The sequence below is a fragment of the Bombina bombina genome, chromosome 2 (genome assembly GCF_027579735.1).
Source record: "Bombina bombina isolate aBomBom1 chromosome 2, aBomBom1.pri, whole genome shotgun sequence".
Classification (NCBI taxonomy): Eukaryota; Metazoa; Chordata; class Amphibia; order Anura; family Bombinatoridae; genus Bombina; species Bombina bombina.
This window is the reverse complement of record NC_069500.1, coordinates 1,246,205,133-1,246,227,101: the sequence shown is the minus strand read 5'-3', so window position 1 is coordinate 1,246,227,101 and position 21,969 is coordinate 1,246,205,133. Positions and strand designations below refer to the sequence as shown.

At 41.5% G+C, this 21,969-nt stretch overlaps 1 protein-coding gene across 1 annotated transcript in view; it reads right to left on the bottom strand.

Moving 5' to 3' along the window:
* PDS5A (PDS5 cohesin associated factor A) overlaps positions 1-21,969 on the bottom strand; it is a 1,179,407-nt gene that overhangs the window by 457,684 nt on the left and 699,754 nt on the right. Inside the window, exon 16 of the mRNA XM_053700274.1 lies at positions 9,678-9,783. Within this exon, the coding sequence (XP_053556249.1) occupies positions 9,678-9,783 (106 nt within the window). The remainder of the gene's footprint in view (positions 1-9,677; positions 9,784-21,969) is intronic.

Genomic DNA, 21,969 nt, shown 5'->3' with positions numbered 1-21,969 from the left:
ATTAAATCTCCGTTCCTCCAACCTTAAATTATGACCTCTTGTCAGAAACAATTTTCTTGGAATAAACAAAGCTTCTGCCATCTCTGTATATGGGCCTTGAATATATTTATATAAAGTAATCATGTCACCTCTCAAGCGCCTTTTTTCTAAAGAAAACAGACCCAGTTTGGCTAGCCTCTCCTCATAGGTTAATTTCTCCAATCCCCTTATTAGCTTTGTGGCCCTTCTCTGAACTTTTTCTAGTTCTGCAATATCTTTTTTAGCAATTGGTCCCCAGAACTGCACTCCAAACTCAAGGTGAGGTCTTACCAGGGCTTTATATAATGACAGAATTATGCTTTCCTCCCTTGAATCAATACCTCTTTTAATACATGCTAGTATCTTATTAGCCTTTGAAGCCGCTGCCCTGCATTGTGCACCCATCTTTAGCTTGTTATCTATTACTACTCCCAAATCCCTTTCCTCCTGTGTTTGGCTAAGTCTTGTCCCATTTAAAAAATACGTAGCCTGCTTATTTTTACTTCCAAAATGTAGAACCTTGCATTTTTCCGTATTAAATCTCATTTTCCATTCACTTGCCCATAGTTCTAATTTTAGCAAATCCCTTTGTAAAGACAGTTCGTCCTGCTCTGACCTTATGACCTTACTTAACTTAGTATCATCTGCAAAAATAGAGATGTCGCTATTTAATCCTTGCTCCAAGTCATTTATAAAAATATTAAAAAGAACAGGGCCCAGTACTGATCCCTGGGGGACGCCACTGATTACCTTTGTCCAATCTGAGTATGATCCATTTACTACTACTCGTTGCTCCCTATCTTTTATCCAGTTATTTATCCATGAGCTAACATTTTCAGCTATTCCCAGTCCCTTAATTTTGTGCATTAATCTCTCATGTGGCACTGTATCAAATGCCTTTGCAAAATCTAAGTATATCACATCCACTGATTCCCCTTTATCTATATTTTGACTTACTTCCTCGTAGAATCTAATTAGATTAGTTTGACATGATCTATTTCTCCTAAAGCCATGCTGATTAGAACTCATAATCTTGTTTACACGAATATGCTCATCAATATAATCCCTTATAATCCCTTCAAATATCTTCCCCACTATTGATGTCAGACTAACTGGTCTATAGCTTCCTGGATCATCCCTGCTTCCCTTTTTGAAGAGTGGCACCACATCAGCTTTACGCCAATCCTGGGGTACCATGCCTGAGGATAATGAGTCTTGAAAAATTAAGAGTAAAGGTTTGTCTATAACAGTGCTAAGTTCCCTCAACACCCTTGGGTGTATTCCATCTGGGCCTGGAGTTTTATTTACCTTAATATTTTCCAGTTTTTTCCTGATATCCTCTAAACAAAACCCAGTTAGTGGTATGGACTGGCATGTTCTATTATGTTCAAAAGTATCATTCAATGGTTCTTCTCTTGTGTATACTGAAGAAAAAAACTGGTTTAGTACCTCAGCCTTCTCCCTGTCATTATTTATCATGCTACCCTCCACACATTTTAATGTACCTATATTATCCTTCTTAGATTTTTTGCTATTTATGTACTTAAAGAACCTTTTAGGGTTAGACTTAGAATCCTTAGCAATTAATTTTTCATTTTCAATTTTGGCTAATTTGATTGCTTTTTTGCATGCTTTGTTACATTCCTTATAAATATTGTATGCTGAGTCTGTACTATTTTCTTTTAATAATTTAAATGCCCTACGTTTTTTCCTAATTTCTCTTAACACATTTTTATTTAGCCATAATGGCTTTGTTTTTTTATTTTTACTTTTATAACCATATGGTATGTGTTGATATGTATATTTATTTAACACATTTTTAAATATTATCCATTTATTCTCTGTATTTTTATTAGAAAATACATTGTCCCAATTTATATTATTTAATGATTTCCTTAAATCGTTGAATTTTGCTTTCTTGAAATTAAAAGTCTTAGTTAAGCCTTTAAAACACTGCATTTGAAAATAGATTTCAAATGTGACCATGTTATGATCACTGTTACCCAAATGTTCTTTAACTTCTATGTTTGATATTATATCTGTATTGTTTGATAGCACTAAATCCAATATAGCTTTACTCCTAGTTGGCTCCTCTATTAATTGTGACAAGAAGTTATCCCTGAGAACATTTAAAAATCTATCCCCCTTAGCTGAATTACTAGTTTCTTTGGCCCAGTTTATATCAGGGTAGTTAAAATCTCCCATAATTACAGCACTGTTATTAGCAGCCTTACCTATTTGGATAAGTAGTTCAGTTTCCTCCGGGTCACTAATGTTGGGAGGCTTGTAGCATGTTCCTAGTAATATTTTTTTAGGATTTTTCCCCCCACTCTTTATTTCAACCCACAGGGTCTCTACATTATCACTTGTATCATAAATATCTTCCCTTATTGTAGGTTTAAGGTTAGGTTTAATATACATGCAGATTCCTCCACCCCTTTTATTATTCCTGTCCCTCCTAAATAATGTATACCCCTCTAAGTTAACTGCCCAGTCATGTGAATCATCCCACCAAGTTTCAGTTATACTTCAAATGAGTTGTCAGAAAAAAATCTACAACTCATTTGAAGTTCAGACTCATTTCAAAGTTATGTCTATTCCCACTCACACTGCATCATGTGACAGCTATAATCCAATTACAAATGCAAATATGTATATTCTTGGAATTCTTGCACATGCCCAGTGTCACGATCCTTCCGTTCATCGCAGTGTCACAGCGGCTCTCGGATCTTCTATCTGTGAATGACGTCACGTTGCCTAGCAACGTGGCGCGTCCTCCGACACTCCCTCTGATGACGTCGCCGCTCCTGCCTTTTAAACCACGGTGGGAGATCTTCTCGGGGCCCGTTTGTCTGATTAACTCCGGTGCTGTGAGTACTTATTCTGAACCTGCCTGACCTTGCTTTCCTTATTCCTATACTGACTCCTGGATATTGACTATTACCTGCCTGACCTTGCTTATGCCTAGACCCTTCTTCTGACTCCTGGATACAGACTACTGCCTGCCTGACCTTGCTTATGCCTTGACCCTCAAACACTCCTGGATATATTTTCTTTTGCCTGTCTGAGTCTTCTACAGTCTCTAATCTTGCTTCAGTCCTGCCTAAAGTGAGCATTTATCTTTTGTTTGTTGCAAACCTGCTTAAAGGGACATTTACTTTTACAAGCTGCTAAAGATAACATTAACATTTGTTTGTTGCAAACCTGCTTAAAGGGACATTTACTTTTACAAGCTGCTAAAAAGAACATTAACATTTGTTTGTTGCAAACCTGCTTAAAGGGACATTTACTTTTACAAGCTGCTAAAGAGAACATTATCATTTGTTTGTGCAAACCTGCTTAAAGGGACATTTACTTTTACAAGTTGCTAAAGAGAACATTAATCATTTGTTTGTTGCAAATCTGCTTAAAGGGACATTTCTTTTCATTTACTTCAAACCTGCTTAAAGGAACTTTGTTGTCTGTTGGAATCAATTCTACTTAAAGGGACACTAACTCTTTTGTTGCTATCCTGCTTAAAAGAGCATTTATTATTTTTGTATCCTACCTTATTTATTTCCTGAGTGGGTCACGTCCTGATTATTTCTCAGTGTGCTAGCGTGTGATTTACTTTTCACGCTAGCAGTTGGGTTAAACCCATGGACTGATTCCTAAACGGCTGACATTACAAACGGGCCATAAATGGACCCCACGGAATTATCTATGGCCGTGGCCCACCAGGGACAACTACTGGGATCTCATGGTACCCACTTGCAATCCCTGGACTCTAAGCTTGATCAAATAACTACATTATTACAGAGCTTGGTTGCTCCTACACCTCCCAATCCTAATCCTATTGAGGCACTACCTCCTTCGATTCCTAACAACCAGTCTCAAGTACAACTGAGTCCCAGGATACCTCTTCCGGATAAGTATGATGGGAATCCTGAAGACTGTAGGGGTTTTCTGAATCAATGCCGTCTCCATTTCCGAAATAGCCGTACTCTTTTTGCTACTCCCTCTTCTAGAATTACATTCCTCATTTCCTTAATGAAAGGAAAAGCTTTGGCTTGGGTATCACCTTTGCTAGAAAAGAATGATCCCATACTATTGGATGTAGATGCTTTTCTCTCTGTATTTTCAAATGTATTTGATAAGCCTGGAAGATCTTCCGCTGCTGAAGCTACTCTCTTAGATCTACGACAAGGTAGTCAACCAGTTTCTCAATATGCTATTGATTTCTGCACTCTTGCTTCTGAAACTGCTTGGAATCAGGGACTTAGAGCCGCTTTCCGTAAAGGACTTTCTGAGCGGGATGAATTGGTGTATCGGGAACTTCCAGAATCCCTAGAAGCCTTAATAAATCTTTGTATCAGTCTGGATGCCAGATTTCGTGAACGCCAACAAGAAAGGGATAGAACTCAGAGGTCTTCAACTCGAACTCCTTTTCGTTTGGCTCCTCGTTTATCTAATCCAGTAACTCCTGCCTCTCCTACTCCTGATCAAGCTGAACCTATGGAAGTGGGAAGCATAAAATTAACAGAGACTGAATGCTTGAGAAGACGTTCTCTTGGCCTGTGTTTGTACTGTGGCCTTAAAGGGCATTTATTAAGGGATTGTCCTACCAGGGCTTAACTTTTGTCCAGGGAACCGAGTTAAGCCAAAAGAGTAGTCATTCCCTATACAAGAAACTCTTTGTTCCAGTAACCCTTCAATTTGGACATAGTAAGATACATACCCAAGCTCTTATTGACTCTGGTGCTGGAGGAGTGTTCATTGACTCTACTCACACAATACCCTTATTAAAGAAAAAGTATTCTATTTCTGTCTCTACGGTTAGTGGAGATCCTTTGGGTTCCGGATACATTCAGTTTGCTACTAAACCTTTACTTCTTTCTGTTAGTATTCTTCATTCTGAGACAATATGTTTTGACGTCATTTCTACTCCTCAATTTCCCATAATCTTGGGACTTCCCTGGCTCCAATTACATAATCCTACTTTTTCTTGGACTTATGGCGAGTCACCTCCTAGGGATCAACATGCCAGACTAATTGTCTTCAAAAGATCACTAAGTTACCACTTACTATCGCTCTCACTACCGAAACTCCGGACTCTCTACCTATGCCTTATCATGACTTTGTGGATGTTTTCTCCAATAAAGAGGCTGAACGTCTTCCTCCTCACCTTCCTTTTGATTGCCCCATTGATCTTCTTCCTGGGGCTACTTATCCTCGAGGCAAGACATATCCACTTTCTAGACCCGAAAACGTGGCGTTGGAAGAATATATTAAAGACAATCTGGCTAGAGGATTTATTGGACCCTACTCTTCTCCTGTAGGGGCTGGTTTCTTTTTTGTAGGAAAGAAGGATGGTGGACTGCGACCCTGTATTGATTACAGAGGACTAAATCAAATTACCATCAAGAACAGTTATCCTCTACCCCTTATTCCTAAATTGATTACTTATCTTCAAGGATCCACCATATTTACCAAACTAGATCTACGTGGTGCATACAATCTTATCCGTATGCGCAAGGGTGATGAATGGAAGACAGCTTTTAACACTCGATTTGGGCATTACGAGTATCTGGTCATGCCTTTTGGGCTATGTAATGCTCCTGTGGTTTTTCAACATTTTGTGAATGAGATTTTTCGTGATTTTTTAAATATCTTTGTCATTATATACCTTGACGATATCCTGATTTTTTTCTCAAAACCACCAAGATCATGTGCACCACGTCAAGAGGGTACTTCAACGTTTAAGAGATAACCATCTGTTTGCTAAGCTGGAGAAATGTTCATTCCATCAAAAATCCATACCCTTTCTGGGTTATGTAATATCTGAATCTGGATTTGAAATGGATCCTACTAAACTTTCTTCCATTTTGGATTGGCCTAGACCTGATTCTCTGAAAGCTCTGCAACGTTTTCTGGGCTTCGCCAGCTATTACAGGAAATTCATCAAAAATTTTGCGACTATTACTTCTCCTCTTACTTCTCTCACTAGAAAGGGGCAAAATTATAAAGAATGGCCTCCTGAGGCTGTTGAGGCTTTTGAGTCTCTCAAAGAAGCTTTTTCTTCTGCACCTATTCTCCGTCACCCAAATCCAGATTTTCAATTCATCTTTGAAGTCGATGCTTCCTCTGTTGTTGCTGGGGCTGTTCTTTCCCAATACTGGAAAACCTGATACTGGAAAAATCCATCCTGTTGGATTCTTCTCCAAAAAGTTCACTCCTTCTGAATTAAACTATGACGTAGGCAATAAAGAGCTGCTTGCCATTAAAATGGCCCTGGACGAATGGAGGCATTGGCTGGAGGGTACTTCTTTGCCGTTTTCCATACTCACAGATCATAAAAAACTTCTTTATCTCCAAACGGCCAAACGATTGAATTCCAGGCAAGCACGTTGGTCTTTATTCTCACGTTTTCACTACAATTTGTCTTATATACCCGGTTCAAAAAATATTAAAGCTGACGCCCTTTCCAGACAATTTCAAGATACTTCCGTTCCTGAGTCAGGTACCATTCTCCAACCTCATGAAGTCATAGCCCAGTTATAGACTTCTTGGTTACAAGATTTACAGTCTGCTCAGAAGAACCTTCCTTTGTCTTGTAAACCTCCTGATGGTCTACTCTTTGTTCCTGAACGTCTTTGTTCCAAGATCCTATATTGGGCTCATGATAGTCCCCTCTCTGGACATCCTGGCGTCAGTAACACTGCTCGAAATCTCAACATGTCTGGTAGCCCACTCTCTCTCTCAAGATGTTAAAGATTATGTCTCAGTTTGCACACAATGTGCCACTAACAAGACTCCTCGTCAACTTCCTTCAGGTTTACTTCAACCGTTACCCATACCTCATCAGCCTTGGACTCATGTATCCATGGACTTTATTACCGACCTTCCTCTTTCAGCTGGAAACAACACTATTTGGGTGGTGGTCGGCAGGTTCTCTAAAACTGCTCATTTTATTCCCTTACCCGGTTTACCGTCTGCCAAAAGACTTTCGGAACTTTTTATTTTGCATATTGTGAGAATACATGGATTTCCTCTGGATATTGTTTCGGATAGAGGGGTACAGTTTGTTTCCCGGTTTTGGAGATCACTTTGTAAACACTTTGGAACAACAATTTCTTTGTCTACTTCACATCATCCACAATCAAACGGCCAGACCGAAAGGGTAAACCAGTGCCTTGAAACATATCTTAGACATTATGTGGATCATTTTCACTCTAACTGGACTTCTTATCTCCCATTAGCAGAATTGGCTCATAACGCTCGGTATAATTCCTCTCTTCAGACCTCTCCTTTTCATGCGGCCTATGGATATCAACCCAGAACGTTTCCTTTGCATACTTCTTCCACAGAAAATCCTGCTTCTGATCTTTCTGCCCGAAAATTAACTCGTCATTGGCGGAGTATACATCTTATTCTTTCTAAAGCTTCTAAACGTTACAAGTTCTTTTCAGATCTTCGACGGAAGAAGGCTCCCAAGTATCGTCCTGGTGATAAGGTTTTGATTTCTTCACGTCACCTTCGCCTCAAACAACTTTCTACCAAATTGGGACCACGATATGTGGGTCCTTTCCGAATACTGAGTCAAGTGTGTTCCACTGCTTACCGGGTAGCTTTACCCAAGACTCTCAAAGTCCATCCTGTATTCCACGTCTCTCTTCTGAAACCTATGTTGTCTAAAAGGTATTCTAAACCTATTTCCAAGCCTCCACCTCTTTTTGTTCATGGACACCCTGAATTTGAGGTCAGCCACATTCTAGATTCCAAACTCCGTGGCAAGAAATTGTATTATCTCATTCATTGGAAAGGTTATCCAGTCACAGAACGATCCTGGGAGCCGGCTCATCAAGTGAACGCTCCTGACTTGATGAAGGCCTTCCACAAGTCTCACCCTACTAGGCCTGGTCCTGTCCCCCGGAGGGGTCCTTGAGGGGAGGGGTGCTGTCACGATCCTTCCGTTCATCGCTGTGTCACCGCGGCTCCCGGATCTTCTCTCTGTGAATGACGCCACGTTGCCTAGCAATGTGACGCGTCCTCCGACACTCCCTCTGATGACGTCGCTGCTCCTGCCTTTTAAACCACGGCGGGAGATCTTCTCGGGGCCCGTTTGTCTGATTAACTCCGGTGCTGTGAGTACTTATTCTGAACCTGCCTGACCTTGCTTTCCTTATTCCTATACTGACTCCTGGATACCGACTATTGCCTGCCTGACCTTGCTTATGCCTAGACCCTTCTTCTGACTCCTGGATACCGACTACTGCCTGCCTGACCTTGCTTATGCCTTGACCCTCAAACACTCATGGATATATTTTCCTTTGCTTGTCTGAGTCTTCTGCAGTCTCTAATCTTGCTTCAGTCCTGCCTAAAGTGAGCATTTATCTTTTGTTTGTTGCAAACCTGCTTAAAAGGACATTTATTTTTACAAGCTGCTAAAGAGAACATTAACATTTGTTTGTTGCAAACCGGCTTAAAGGTACATTTACTTTTACAAGCTGCTAAAAAGAACATTATCATTTGTTTGTGCAAACCTGCTTAAAGGGACATTTACTTTTACAAGTTGCTAAAGAGAACATTAATCACTCATTTGTTGCAAATCTGCTTAAAGGGACATTACTTTTCATTTACTTCAAACCTGCTTAAAGGAACTTTGTTGTCTGTTGGAATCAATTCTACTTAAAGGGACGCTAACTCTTTTGTTGCTATCCTGCTTAAAAGAACATTTATTATTTTTGTATCCTACCTTATTTGTTTCCTGAGTGGGTTACGTCCTGGTTATTTCTCAGTGTGCTAGCGTGTGTTTTACTTTTCACGCTAGCAGTTGGGTTAAACCCTGGACTGATTCATAAACGGCTGACACCCAGTAGAAGCTGGTGACTCAAAATGTATAAATATAAAAGACTGTGCACATTTTGTTAATGGAAGTAAATTGGAAACTTGATTAAAAATGCATGCTCTATTTGAATCATGAAAGTTTAATTTTACTTGTGTCCCTTTAAATGTAGGTTCTCTCGTTTTTCTGTTAATACAGAGATTTGTGAAACTGTTCCTAAGGTATAAGTAGCTATTTCCACTCCAGACGTACCACTATTTCTTTGGAAGATAGCTCTTCTTAAGTACTCTTTAGATAGAAAACAAAGGTTTACATAGGCAAAACTTTCAGCTTGAAGGTTTTATGTTTAGACCTGCAGTCAGTGTAGCCTGCATTTCCACTGCCACTGGTGTAACAACTGATGTGTTTTATCTGCTGCAAGTTTCCTTGACCAACCACTGCGTCTAAGGCCCTCAATGTTGCCTGTTTCTTTGTGCAACTTCAAGAGAGCTTGGGCCTCACATCTGGTAACCCTGGTCTGCCTTGAAATTTCTGTTTGAGGGAAACCTTGCTGATACAATATAAGTACCATGTGTCTTGCCATGTTATATGACTTGACATTAAACTGTCTTCAGCAACAGCTACTACACATTATGTAGAGTAAAGGCATATACACCAGTCTCACTTGAAAGTCTATCTCATATTCAGCAGTAAGTAAATAAAGTTAATCATTGCTATGGTAAATAAACTTTTTAATTTAACCCTTTACTGGAGAGATCATTTACAAACTACTGAGCTTCATATAATAAAATGCCAGCTTCCTTTAATATTTAGTTTTAACAAACATGCTACATACCTTAAGCAGTTCAAGTCCTGCTCTTATAGCTGTGTCTGGAGTTACACCCTCCTCTTCATCATCCACTGTCCCCTCAATTGATTTATTCATCAGTTTAACCAAAGCACTAGAGGGAAAAACACAACAACAACAAAAACATTTTTCTTAACTTAATTGTTTTTAATAATCTGAAAACCAAACACCTAGAAAGTTAAAAATAAAAATATTTGATCAAAACAAGGAAGAAAGCACCATCAAAATCTAGAAGTTTCATCCAGTAAAAACAAAGAATATGATCCATGAAGTACATAATTAGAGTCTGAAAATCAAAAGACCATTGATTAAATATATTTGATAAAATAAAACAAACCATTTTTCTATTTAATAATTTTTATTGAGGTAACAAATACAAGTATAAATAAAAGTGCATTATCCCCATAGAGAGTTAAAGAGGAAAATATCCAATATAGTATAACAAAAGGAAGTAGCTTGCTCACAAAAAAAGTACTACAGATATTTATATATGAATAACCTCCATGTTTAACCCGTTAACGACCAAGGACGTGCCAGGTATGTCCTGCAAAAATTGTCAGTAACAATGGAGGTACCTGGCACGTCCTTGGTCTAATTGAGTGCTGGAAGCGATTGCGATCGCTTCCAGCAGCTCTCAGGGTATTGCAGTGATGCCTCGATATGGAGGTATCCTGCAATACCCCCTTTCAAGCATCCGATGCAGACTCGTGGGCCCTCTCTGCACCGGTAGCGATGGTGCCGATCATTGGTGGGTGGGAGCTTAGCAGGGAGGCGGGTGGGCGGCACATCGCTACCCTGCCTCCGGTTCCTGTAAGTGCAATGTGCACGCCAGGTGCGTGCAGGAGGGCCTGAGGGGGCGTGTGTGCGCTCAGCAACCACTGCCACCAATGATCAAGGAAATGCAGCCTGAAAGGGAGGGGGGGGGGGGATAAATAAAAAATATCTCAGGGAGAGGGAGAGGCAGTTACACTACAGAAAAAACAGAATTTATGCTTACCTGATAAATTTCTTTCTCCTACGGTGTGTCCGGTCCACGGCTTCATCCTTACTTGTGTGAATATTCTCTTCCCCAACAGGAAATGGCAAAGAGAGCACAGCAAAAGCTGCCCATATAGCCCCCCCTCTCTGGCTCCGCCCCCCAGTCATTCGACCGACAGTTAGGAGAAAAAGGAGAAACCATAGGGTGCCGTGGTGACTGTAGTGTATAGAAAGAAAAAATTTGAAACCTGACTAAAAGCCAGGGAGGGCCGTGGACCGGACACACCGTAGGAGAAAGAAATTTATCAGGTAAGCATAAATTCTGTTTTCTCCTACATTGGTGTGTCCGGTCCACGGCTTCATCCTTACTTGTGGGAACCAATACCAAAGCTTTAGGACACGGATGAAGGGAGGGAACAAGTCAGGTTACCTAAACGGAAGGCACCACGGCTTGCAAAACCTTTCTCCTAAAAATAGCCTCCGAAGAAGCATAAGTATCGAATTTCTAAAATTTGGCAAAAGTGTGCAGAGAAGACCAAGTCGCTGCCTTACATATCTGATCAACAGAAGCCTCGTTCTTGAAGGCCCATGTGGAAGCCACAGCTCTAGTAAAGTGAGCTGTAATTCGATCAGGAGGCTGCCGTCCGGCAGTCTCATAAGCCAATCGGATGATGCTCTTCAGCCAAAAAGAAAGAGAGGTAGCAGTAGCTTTCTGTCCTCTCCTCTTACCAGAATAAACGACAACTAAAGATGAAGTCTGTCTGAAATCCTTTGTTGCATCTAAATAGAATTTTAAAGCACGGACCACATCTAAATTGTGTAACAAACGTTCCTTCTTCGAAACTGGATTCGGACACAGAGAAGGAACAACTATTTCCTGGTTAATATTCCTGTTGGAAACCACTTTTGGAAGAAAACCAGGTTTGGTACGCAAAACAACCTTATCTGCATGGAATACCAGATAGGGTGGATCACACTGCAAAGCAGACAATTCAGAAACTCTTCTAGCAGAAGAAATAGCAACCAAAAACAGAACTTTCCAAAAAAGTAACTTAATATCTATGGAATGTAGAGGTTCAAACGGAACCCCTTGAAGAACTGAAAGAACTAAATTTATACTCCATGGAGGAGTCATGGGTCTGTAAACAGGCTTGATTCTGACTAAGGCCTGTACAAAAGCTTGTACATCTGGCACAGCTGCCAGGCGTTTGTGTAACAAAACAGACAAAGCAGATATTTGTCCTTTTAGAGAGCTCGCTGACAACCCTTTATCCAAACCCTCTTGGAGAAAGGAAAGAATCTCAGGAATTTTAATTTTACTCCAAGAAAATCCCTTGGATTCACACCAACAGATATATTTTTTCCATATTTTATGGTAAATGTTCCTAGTTACAGGTTTTCTGGATTGGACCAGAGTATCTATAACTGAATCTGAAAACCCACGCTTAGATAAAATCAAGCGTTCAATTTCCAAGCAGTCAGCTGCAGAGAGACTAGATTTGGATGTTCGAATGGACCTTGTACTAGAAGATCCTGTCTCAAAGGTAGCTTCCATGGTGGAGCCGATGACATATTCACCAGGTGTGCATACCAAGTCCTGCGTGGAATCACCGAGGCCTTCTCCTGTTGGATCCTGGCTACGAGCCTGGGAAGGAGAGGAAACGGTGGAAACACATAAGCTAGGTTGAACGACCAAGGCGCCACTAATGCATCCACCAGTGTCGCCTTGGGATCCTTCCCACTCCCCCGGATGGAAAGTCTGACGACTCAAATAATCCGCCTCCCAGTTGTCTACTCCTGGGATGTGAATTGCAGATAGATGGCAGGAGTGATCCTCCGCCCATTTTATGATTTTGGATACCTCTCTCATCGCCAAGGAACTCTTTGTTCCTCCCTGATGATTGATGTAAGCTACAATCGTCATGTTGTCCGACTGAAATCTTATGAATCCGGCCTTCGCTAGTTGAGGCCAAGCCCGGAGCGCATTGAATATCGCTCTCAGTTCCAGGATGTTTATCTGGAGAAGAGACTCTTCCCGAGACCATAGACCCTGAGTCCCAGAACGCGCCCCAGCCTAATAGACTGGCGTTGGTCGTGACAATAACCCACTCTGGTCTGCGGAAACTCATTCCCTGAGACAGGTGATCCTGAGTCAACCACCAACGGAGTGAGTCTCTGGTTAACTGGTCTACTTGAATCTGGGGAGACAAGTCTGCATAATCCCCATTCCACTGTCTGAGCATGCACAGTTGCAATGGTCTTAGATGAATTCGAGCAAAAGGAACCACGTCCATTGCTGCCACCATTAGACCTATTACTTCCATGCACTGAGCTATGGAAGGCTGAGGAATAGATTGAAGAACTTGACAAGCCTTTAGAAGCTTTAATTTTCTGACCTCTGTCAGAAAAATCTTCATTTCTACAGAATCTATTATTGTTCCCAGAAAAGGAACTCTTGTAGACGGGGACAGGGAACTCTTTTCCATGTTCACCTTCCACCCGTGAGACCTGAGAAAAGCTAATACAATGTCTGTATGAGCCCTTGATCTGGAAAGGGACGACGCTTGGATTAGGATGTCGTCTAGGTAAGGTGCCACTGCAATGCCCCTCGGTCTTAGAACCGCTAGAAGGGACCCTAGCACCTTTGTGAAAATTCTGGGAGCAGTGGCTAAACCGAATGGAAGAGCCACGAACTGGTAATGTTTGTCCAAAAAGGCGAACCTTAGGAACTGATGATGATCTTTGTGGATAGGGATATGTAGGTACGCATCCTTGAAAGCCACGGTAGTCATGTATTGACCCTCCTGGATTGTTGGTAAAATCGTTCGAATGGTTTCCATTTTGAACGATGGAACTCTGAGGAATTTGTTTAGAATTTTTAAATCCAGAATTGGTCTGAAAGTTCCCTCTTTTTTGGGAACTACGAACAGGTTTGAGTAAAACCCCTGACCTTGTTCCACTGTTGGAACTGGGTGTATCACTCCCATCTTTAATAGATTTCCTACGCAATGTAAGAATGCCTGTCTTTATCTGGTCGGAAGATAAGCGAGACCTGTGGAACCTTCCCCTTGGAGGAAGTTCCTTGAATTCTAGAAGATAACCCTGAGAGACTATTTCTAGTGCCCAGGGATCCTGAACATCTCTTGCCCAAGCCTGAGCAAAGAGAGAAAGTCTGCCCCCTACTAGATCCAGTCCCGGATCGGGGGCTACCCCTTCATGCTGTCTTGGTAGCAGCAGCAGCAGGCTTCTTGGCCTGTTTACCCTTGTTCCAGTCTTGCATTGGTTTCCATGCTGGCTTAGCCTGGGAAGCGTTACCCTCTTGTCTAGAGGCTGCAGAGCTAGCAGACGGTCCGTTCCTGAAGTTGCGAAAGGAACGAAAATTAGATTTGTTCTTAGCCTTGAAAGGCCTATCCTGTGGGAGGGCATGGCCCTTTCCCCAGTGATGTCTGAAATAATCTCCTTCAATTCTGGCCCAAAAAGGGTCTTACCTTTGAAAGAAATATTAAGCAATTTTGTCTTGGATGACACATCCGCCGACCAAGATTTTAGCCAAAGCGCTCTGCGCGCCACAATTGCAAAACCTGAATTTTTCGCCGCTGATTTCGCCAATTGCAAAGCGGCATCTAAAATTAAGGAATTAGCCAACTTTAGTGCGTGAATTCTGTCCATGACTTCCTCATATGGAGTCTCCTTATTGAGCGAATTTTCTAGTTCCTCGAACCAAAAAGACGCCGCCGTGGTGACAGGAATAATGCACGAAATTGGCTGAAGAAGGAAACCATGCTGAACAAATATCTTTTTAAGCAATCCTTCCAATTTTTTATCCATAGGATCTTTGAAAGCACAACTGTGCTCAATAGGAATAGTCGTGCGCTTGGCCAACGTAGAAACTGCTCCTTCAACCTTAGGGACTGTTTGCCATGCGTCCCTTCTGGGGTCGACAATGGGGAACATTTTCTTAAATATAGGAGGTGGGACAAAAGGTATACCTGGCTTCTCCCACTCCTTGTTCACTATGTCCGCCACCCTCTTGGGTATCGGAAAGGCATCAGAGTGCACAGGGACCTCAAGGAATTTGTCAATTTTGCACAATTTCTCTGGAATTACCAAAGAGTCGCAATCGTCAAGAGTAGTTAGTACCTCCTTAAGCAGGGTGCGGAGATGTTCTAACTTAAATTTAAACGTCACAATATCAGGTTCTGCCTGCTGAGAAACTTTTCCTGAATCAGAAATTTCTCCCTCAGACAGCCCCTCCCTCACTGCCAATTCAGACTGGTGTGAGGGTATTACAGATAAACTATCATCAGCGCCCACTTGCTCATCCTCTGTATTAAAAACTGAGCAATCACGCTTTCTGGGAAGTGTTGGCAGCTTGGATAAAAAATTTGCTATAGAATTATCCATTACTGCAGTTAATTGTTGCATAGTAACAAACATTGGCGCGCTAGATGTACTAGGTGTCGCCTGCGCGGACATAACTGGTGTTGACACAGAAGGAGAGGATGATGAACTATCCCCACTACCTTCATTTGAAGAATCATCTTGGGCAACCTTATTAAATGTGACATTACTGTCCTTACTTTGTTTGGACGCCATGGCACAATTTTCACACACATTTAAAGGGGGAATCACCTTGGCCTCCATACACACAGAACATAATCTATCTGAAGGTACAGACATGTTAGACAGACTTAGTCAGGCTATTAATGCAAAAAAACGTTACTGTCTCTTTAAATAATAAACAGAGTACACTTTATTTCTGAATGTTTGAAAAACTATGAAGGAATTATTCGATCTTTACGAAATTTGTGTCTTAATGTTTTGAAAGTATTGCACACCAAATTTCAAGTCTTTAACCCCTTAAATGAGCAAACCGGAGCCAATTGTTCAATTTAGCAGTTTAAACCCACTACAGTCCCTGCCACAGCCTTTTGCTGCGGCTTTACCTTCCTTTGGGGTTAATCACCACAGAAATAAGCCTCTTAGAATCGTTTTTGTGGCCACAGGACCCTCTCACATGAAGAAGCATGCACTGCTTCCAGAAGTAACTGCGCAATTAAGGCGCGAAAATGAGGCTTCTTCCCTCTGCATACCAGAGTGAAGGGGCCTTCCTGACTAGATTAGGTGTCTAACACACTGCCAGGCGTAATAAAACGTTCCCAAAAGTGTTTCCAAGTCTCAAAACACTCCAAAAATCATATAAATATTATATAAATCAATCGATTTAGCCCACAATAGTGTCAACCAGTATATAGCCCATTTATAAGCCTTCATTCTGTTATGAGTCTAAGAAAATGGCTTACCGATCCCAAAAGGGAAATGACAGTCTTCTAGCATTACTATGTCTTGTTAGAAAAGAGACTAGTCATACCTGGAGCAGAAAAGTCTGCAAACTGTTCCCCCCAACTGAAGTTCTCTGGGCTCAACAGTCCTGCGTGGGAACAGCAATGGATTTTAGTTACTGTTGCTAAAATCATACTCCTCTTAACAGAACTCTTCATCACTTTCTGTTGTAGAGTAAATAGTACAAACCGGCACTATTTTAAAATAACAAACTCTTGATAGAAGAAATAAAACTACAACTAACACCACATACTCTTTACCATCCCCGTGGAGATGCTACTTGTTCAGAGCGGCAAAGAGAATGACTGGGGGGCGGAGCCAGAGGGGGGCTATATGGGCAGCTTTTGCTGTGCTCTCTTTGCCATTTCCTGTTGGGGAAGAGAATATTCCCACAAGTAAGGATGAAGCCGTGGACCGGACACACCAATGTAGGAGAAAGCTATATATTAAAAATAATAATTAAAAAAACGTTTTTGGGGACAAACTGGGTACTGGGTGCCAGTACCCAAGATGGCGGCAAATAGGTAGCAGGGGGAGGGTTAGAGAAACGTTTTTTTTTTTGGGGGGGGGGGGGGGGGGGTCAGGGAGGTTGGGTGCTAAGGGGGATCCATCAGATCTAAATAATATAAAAACAAACTTATTTTAGTACTGGCAGACTTTCTGCCAATACTTAAGATGGCGGGGACAATTGTGGGGTTGGGGAAGGAAGAGAGCAGTTTGGGAGGGATTAGGGGATGGGATGTGTCAGGTGGGAGGCTGATCTCTACACTAAAGCTAAAATTAACTCTGCAAGCTCCCTACAAACTACCTAATTACCCCCTTCATGCTGGGCATAATACAAGTGTGGCGTGCAGCGACATTTAGCGGCCTTCTAATTGCCAAAAAGCAACGCCAAAGCCATATATGTCTGCTATTTCTGAACAAAGGGGAACCCAGAGAAGCATTTACAACCATTCGTGTCAAAGTTTGTGAAAAAATAAGTCAAATTTTTTTTTTTATTTGATCCCTTTTGGCGGTGAAATGGTGGCATGAAATATACCAAAATGGGCCTAGATCAATACTTTGGGTTGTCTACTACACCACAGCTAAAATTAACCCTACGAGCTCCCTAATTAACCCCTTCACTGCTGGGAATAATACACGTGTGGTGCGCAGCGGCATTTAGCGGCTTTCTAATTACCAAAAAGCAATGCCAAAGCCATATAAGTCTCCTATTTCTGAACAAAGGGGATCCCAGAGAAGCATTTACAACAATTTGTGCCATAATTGCACAAGCTGTTTGTAAATAATTTCAGTGAGAAAATTAAAGTTTGTGACATTTTACTTTTTTTTTTTTATTTGATCACATTTGGAGGTGAAACGGTGGCATGAAATATACCAAAATGGGGTTGGGGTTGTCTTCTACACTAAAGCTAAAATTAACCCTACAAGCGTCCTATAAGCTCCGTAAATAACCACCTTCACAGCTGGGCATAATACACGTGTGGTGTGCAGCAGCATTTAGCGTCCTAATTACCAAAAAGCAACCCCAAAACCATATAAGTCTGCTATTTCTGAACAAAGGGGATTCCAGAGACGCATTTACAACCAATTGTGCCATAATTGCACAAGCTGTTTGTAAATAATTTCAGTGAGAAAACTAAAGTTTGTGACAACATTTGTGAAAAAACAATTGATGTAAGAACTTACCTGATAAATTAATTTCTTTCATATTGGCAAGAGTCCATGAGCTAGTGACATATGGGATATACAATCCTACCAGGAGGGGCAAAGTTTCCCAAAACTCAGAATGCCTATAAATACACCCCTCACCACACCCACAATTCAGTTTAACGAATAGCCAAGTAGTGGGATAATAAAGAAAGGAGTAAAAAGCATCAACAAAGAAATTTGGAAATAATTGTGCTTAATACAAAAACATAATTTATACTTACCTGATAAATTTATTTCTCTTGTGGTGTATCCAGTCCACGGATCATCCATTACTTGTGGGATATTCTCCTTCCCAACAAGTTGCAAGAGGATCACCCACAGCAGAGCTGCTATATAGCTCCTCCCCTAACTGCCAAATCCAGTCATTCGACCGAAAACAAGCAGAGAAAGGAGAAACCATAGGGTGCAGTGGTGACTGTAGTTTAAAATTGAAAAATACCTGCCTTAAAATGACAGGGCGGACCGTGGACTGGATACACCACAAGAGAAATAAATTTATCAGGTAAGCATAAATTATGTTTTCTCTTGTAAGGTGTATCCAGTCCACGGATCATCCATTACTTGTGGGATACCAATACCAAAGCTAAAGTACACGGATGAAGGGAGGGACAAGGCAGGTACTTAAACGGAAGGTACCACTGCCTGTAAAACCTCTCTCCCAAAAATAGCCTCCGAAGAAGCAAAAGTATCAAATTTGTAGAATTTTTAAAAAGTATGAAGCGAAGACCAAGTCGCCGCCTTGCAAATCTGTTCAACAGAAGCCTCATTTTTAAAGGCCCATGTGGAAGCCACAGCTCTAGTAGAATGAGCTGTAATCCTTTCAGGAGGCTGCTGGACAGCAGTCTCATAGGCTAAGCGGATTATGCTTCTTAGCCAAAAACAAAGAGAGGCTGCCGAAGCCTTTTGACCTCTCCTCTGTCCAGAGTAGACAACAAACAAAGCAGATGTTTGACGAAAACTTTAGTAGCTTGTAAGTAAAACTTTAAAGCACGAACCACGTCCAGATTGTGTAATAGACGTTCCTTCTTTGAAGAAGGATTAGGACACAAAGACGGAACAACAATCTCTTGATTGATATTCTTATTCGATACCACCTTAGGTAAAAAAACAGGTTTGGTACGCAGAACTACCTTATCTGCATGGAAGATCAGATAAGGAGAATCACATTGTAAGGCAGATAACTCGGAAACTCTACGAGCTGAGGAAATAGCTACCAAAAAAAGAAATTTCCAAGATAAAAGTTTGATATCTATGGAATGAAGAGGTTCAAACGGAAACCCCTGAATTACTTTAAGAACCAAATTTATGCTCCAAGGTGGAGCAACAGGTTTAAACACAGGCTTGATTCTAACTAAGCCTGACAAAATGCCTGAACGTCTGGAACATCCGCCAGACGCTTGTGCAAAAGAATAGACAGCGCAGAAATCTGTCCCTTTAAGGAACTAGCTGACAATCCTTTTTCCAATCCTTCTTGGAGAAAAGATAATATCCTGGGAATCCTGACCTTACTCCATGGATTGGATTCACACCAATAAAGATATTTACGCCATATCTTATGATAGATTTTCCTGGTGACAGGCTTTCGTGCCTGAATTAAGGTATCAATGACTGACTCTGAGAAACCACGCTTTGATAAAATCAAGCGTTCAATCTCCAGGCAGTCAGCCTCAGAGAAATTAGATTTGGATGGTTGAAAGGACCCTGAAGTAGAAGGTCCTGTCTCAGCGGCAGAGTCCATGGTGGAAAGGATGACATGTCCACCAGATCTGCATACCAAGTCCTGCGTGGCCACGCGGGCGCTATCAAGATCACCGATGCTCTCTCCTGCTTGATTTTGGCAATCAGACGAGGGAGCGGAGGAAACGGTGGAAACACATAAGCCAGGTTGAAGGACCAAGGTGCTGCTAGAGCATCTATCAGCGTTGCCTTGGGGTCCCTGGACCTGGATCCGTAACATGGAAGCTTGGCGTTCTGGCGAGACGCCATGAGATCCAGTTCTGGTTTGCCCCAACGATGAATCAATTGTGAAAACACCTCCGGATGGAGCTCCCACTCCCCCGGATGAAAAGTCAGTCGACATAGAAAATCCGCCTCCCAGTTCTCTACACCTGGGATATGGATAGCTGATAGGTGGCAAGAGTGAATCTCTGCCCAGCGAATTATCTTTGAGACTTCTAACATCGCTAGGGAACTCCTTGTTACCCCTTGATGGTTGATGTAAGCCACAGACGTGATGTTGTCCGACTGAAATCTGATGAACCTCATTGTCGCTAGCTGAGGCCAAGCCTGAAGAGCATTGAATATCGCTCTTAGTTCCAGAATGTTTATTGGAAGGAGTGTCTCCTCCTGAGTCCACGATCCCTGAGCCTTCAGGGAGTTCCAGACTGCCCCCCAGCCTAGAAGGTTGGCATCTGTCGTTACAATTGTCCAATCTGGCCTGCGAAAGGTCCTTCCCTTGGACAGATGGACCCGAGATAGCCACCAGAGAAGAGAATCCCTGGTCTCTTGATCCAGATTTAGTAGAAGGGACAAATCTGTGTAATCCCCATTCCACTGACTGAGCATGCATAGTTGCAGCGGTCTGAGATGTAGGCGTGCAAACTGCACTATGTCCATTGCCGCTACCATTAAGCCGATTACTTCATTTCTACAGAATCTATCAGAGTCCCTAGGAAGGAAACTCTTGTGAGGGGAGATAGAGAACTCTTTTCCTCGTTCACCTTCCACCCATGCGACCTCAGAAATGCCAACACTAAATAAGGGGCCACTGCTATGCCCCGCGGCCTTAGGACCGCCAGAAGCGACCCCAGAACCTTCGTAAAAATTCTTGGGGCTGTAGCTAACCCAAAGGGAAGAGCTACAAACTGGTAATGCCTGTCTAGGAAGGCAAACCTGAGAAACCGATGATGATCTTTGTGTATCGAAATGTGAAGATAAGCATCCTTTAAATCCACTGCAGTCATGTATTGACCCTCCTGGATCATAGGTAGGATGGTACGAATAGTCTCCATCTTGAATGATGGAACTCTGAGGAATTTGTTTAAGATCTTTAGATCCAAAATTGGTCTGAAGGTTCCCTCTTTTTTGGGAACCACAAACAGATTTGAGTAAAAACATAATTTATGTAAGAACTTACCTGATAAATTCATTTCTTTCATATTAGCAAGTGTCCATGAACTAGTGACGTATGGGATATACATTCCTACCAGGAGGGGGCAAAGTTTCCCAAACCTCAAAATGCCTATAAATACACCCCTCACCACACCCACAAATCAGTTTAACGCATAGCCAAGAAGTGGGGTGATAAGAAAAAAGTGCGAAAGCATAAAAAATAAGGAATTGGAATAATTGTGCTTTATACAAAAAAATCATAACCACCACAAAAAAGGGTGGGCCTCATGGACTCTTGCAAATATGAAAGAAATGAATTTATCAGGTAAGTTCTTACATAAATTATGTTTTCTTTCATGTAATTAGCAAGAGTCCATGAGCTAGTGACGTATGGGATAATGAATACCCAAGATGTGGATCTTCCACGCAAGAGTCACTAGAGAGGGGGGGATAAAATAAAGACAGCCAATTCCTGCTGAAAATAATCCACACCCAAAACAAAGTTTAAATCTTATAATGAAAAAAACTGAAATTATAAGCAGAAGAATCAAACTGAAACAGCTGCCTGAAGTACTTTTCTACCAAAAACTGCTTCAGAAGAAGAAAACACATCAAAATGGTAGAATTTAGTAAAAGTATGCAAAGAAGACCAAGTTGCTGCTTTGCAAATCTGATCAACCGAAGCTTCATTCCTAAACGCCCAGAAAGTAGAAACTGACCTAGTAGAATGAGCTGTAATCCTTTGAGGCGGAGTTTTACCTGACTCGACATAAGCATGATGAATCAAAGACTTTAACCAAGACGCCAAAGAAATGGCAGAGGCCTTCTGACCTTTCCTAGAACCGGAAAAGATAACAAATAGACTAGAAGTCTTTCGGAAATCTTTAGTAGCTTCAACATAATATTTCAAAGCTCTAACTACATCCAAAGAATGCAACGATCTTTCCTTAGAATTCTTAGGATTAGGACACAATGAAGGAACCACAATTTCTCTACTAATGTTGTTAGAATTCACAACCTTAGGTAAAAATTTAAAAGAAGTTCGCAACACCGCCTTATCCTGATGAAAAATCAGAAAAGGAGACTCACAAGAAAGAGCAGATAATTCAAAAACTGTTCTAGCTGAAGAGATGTC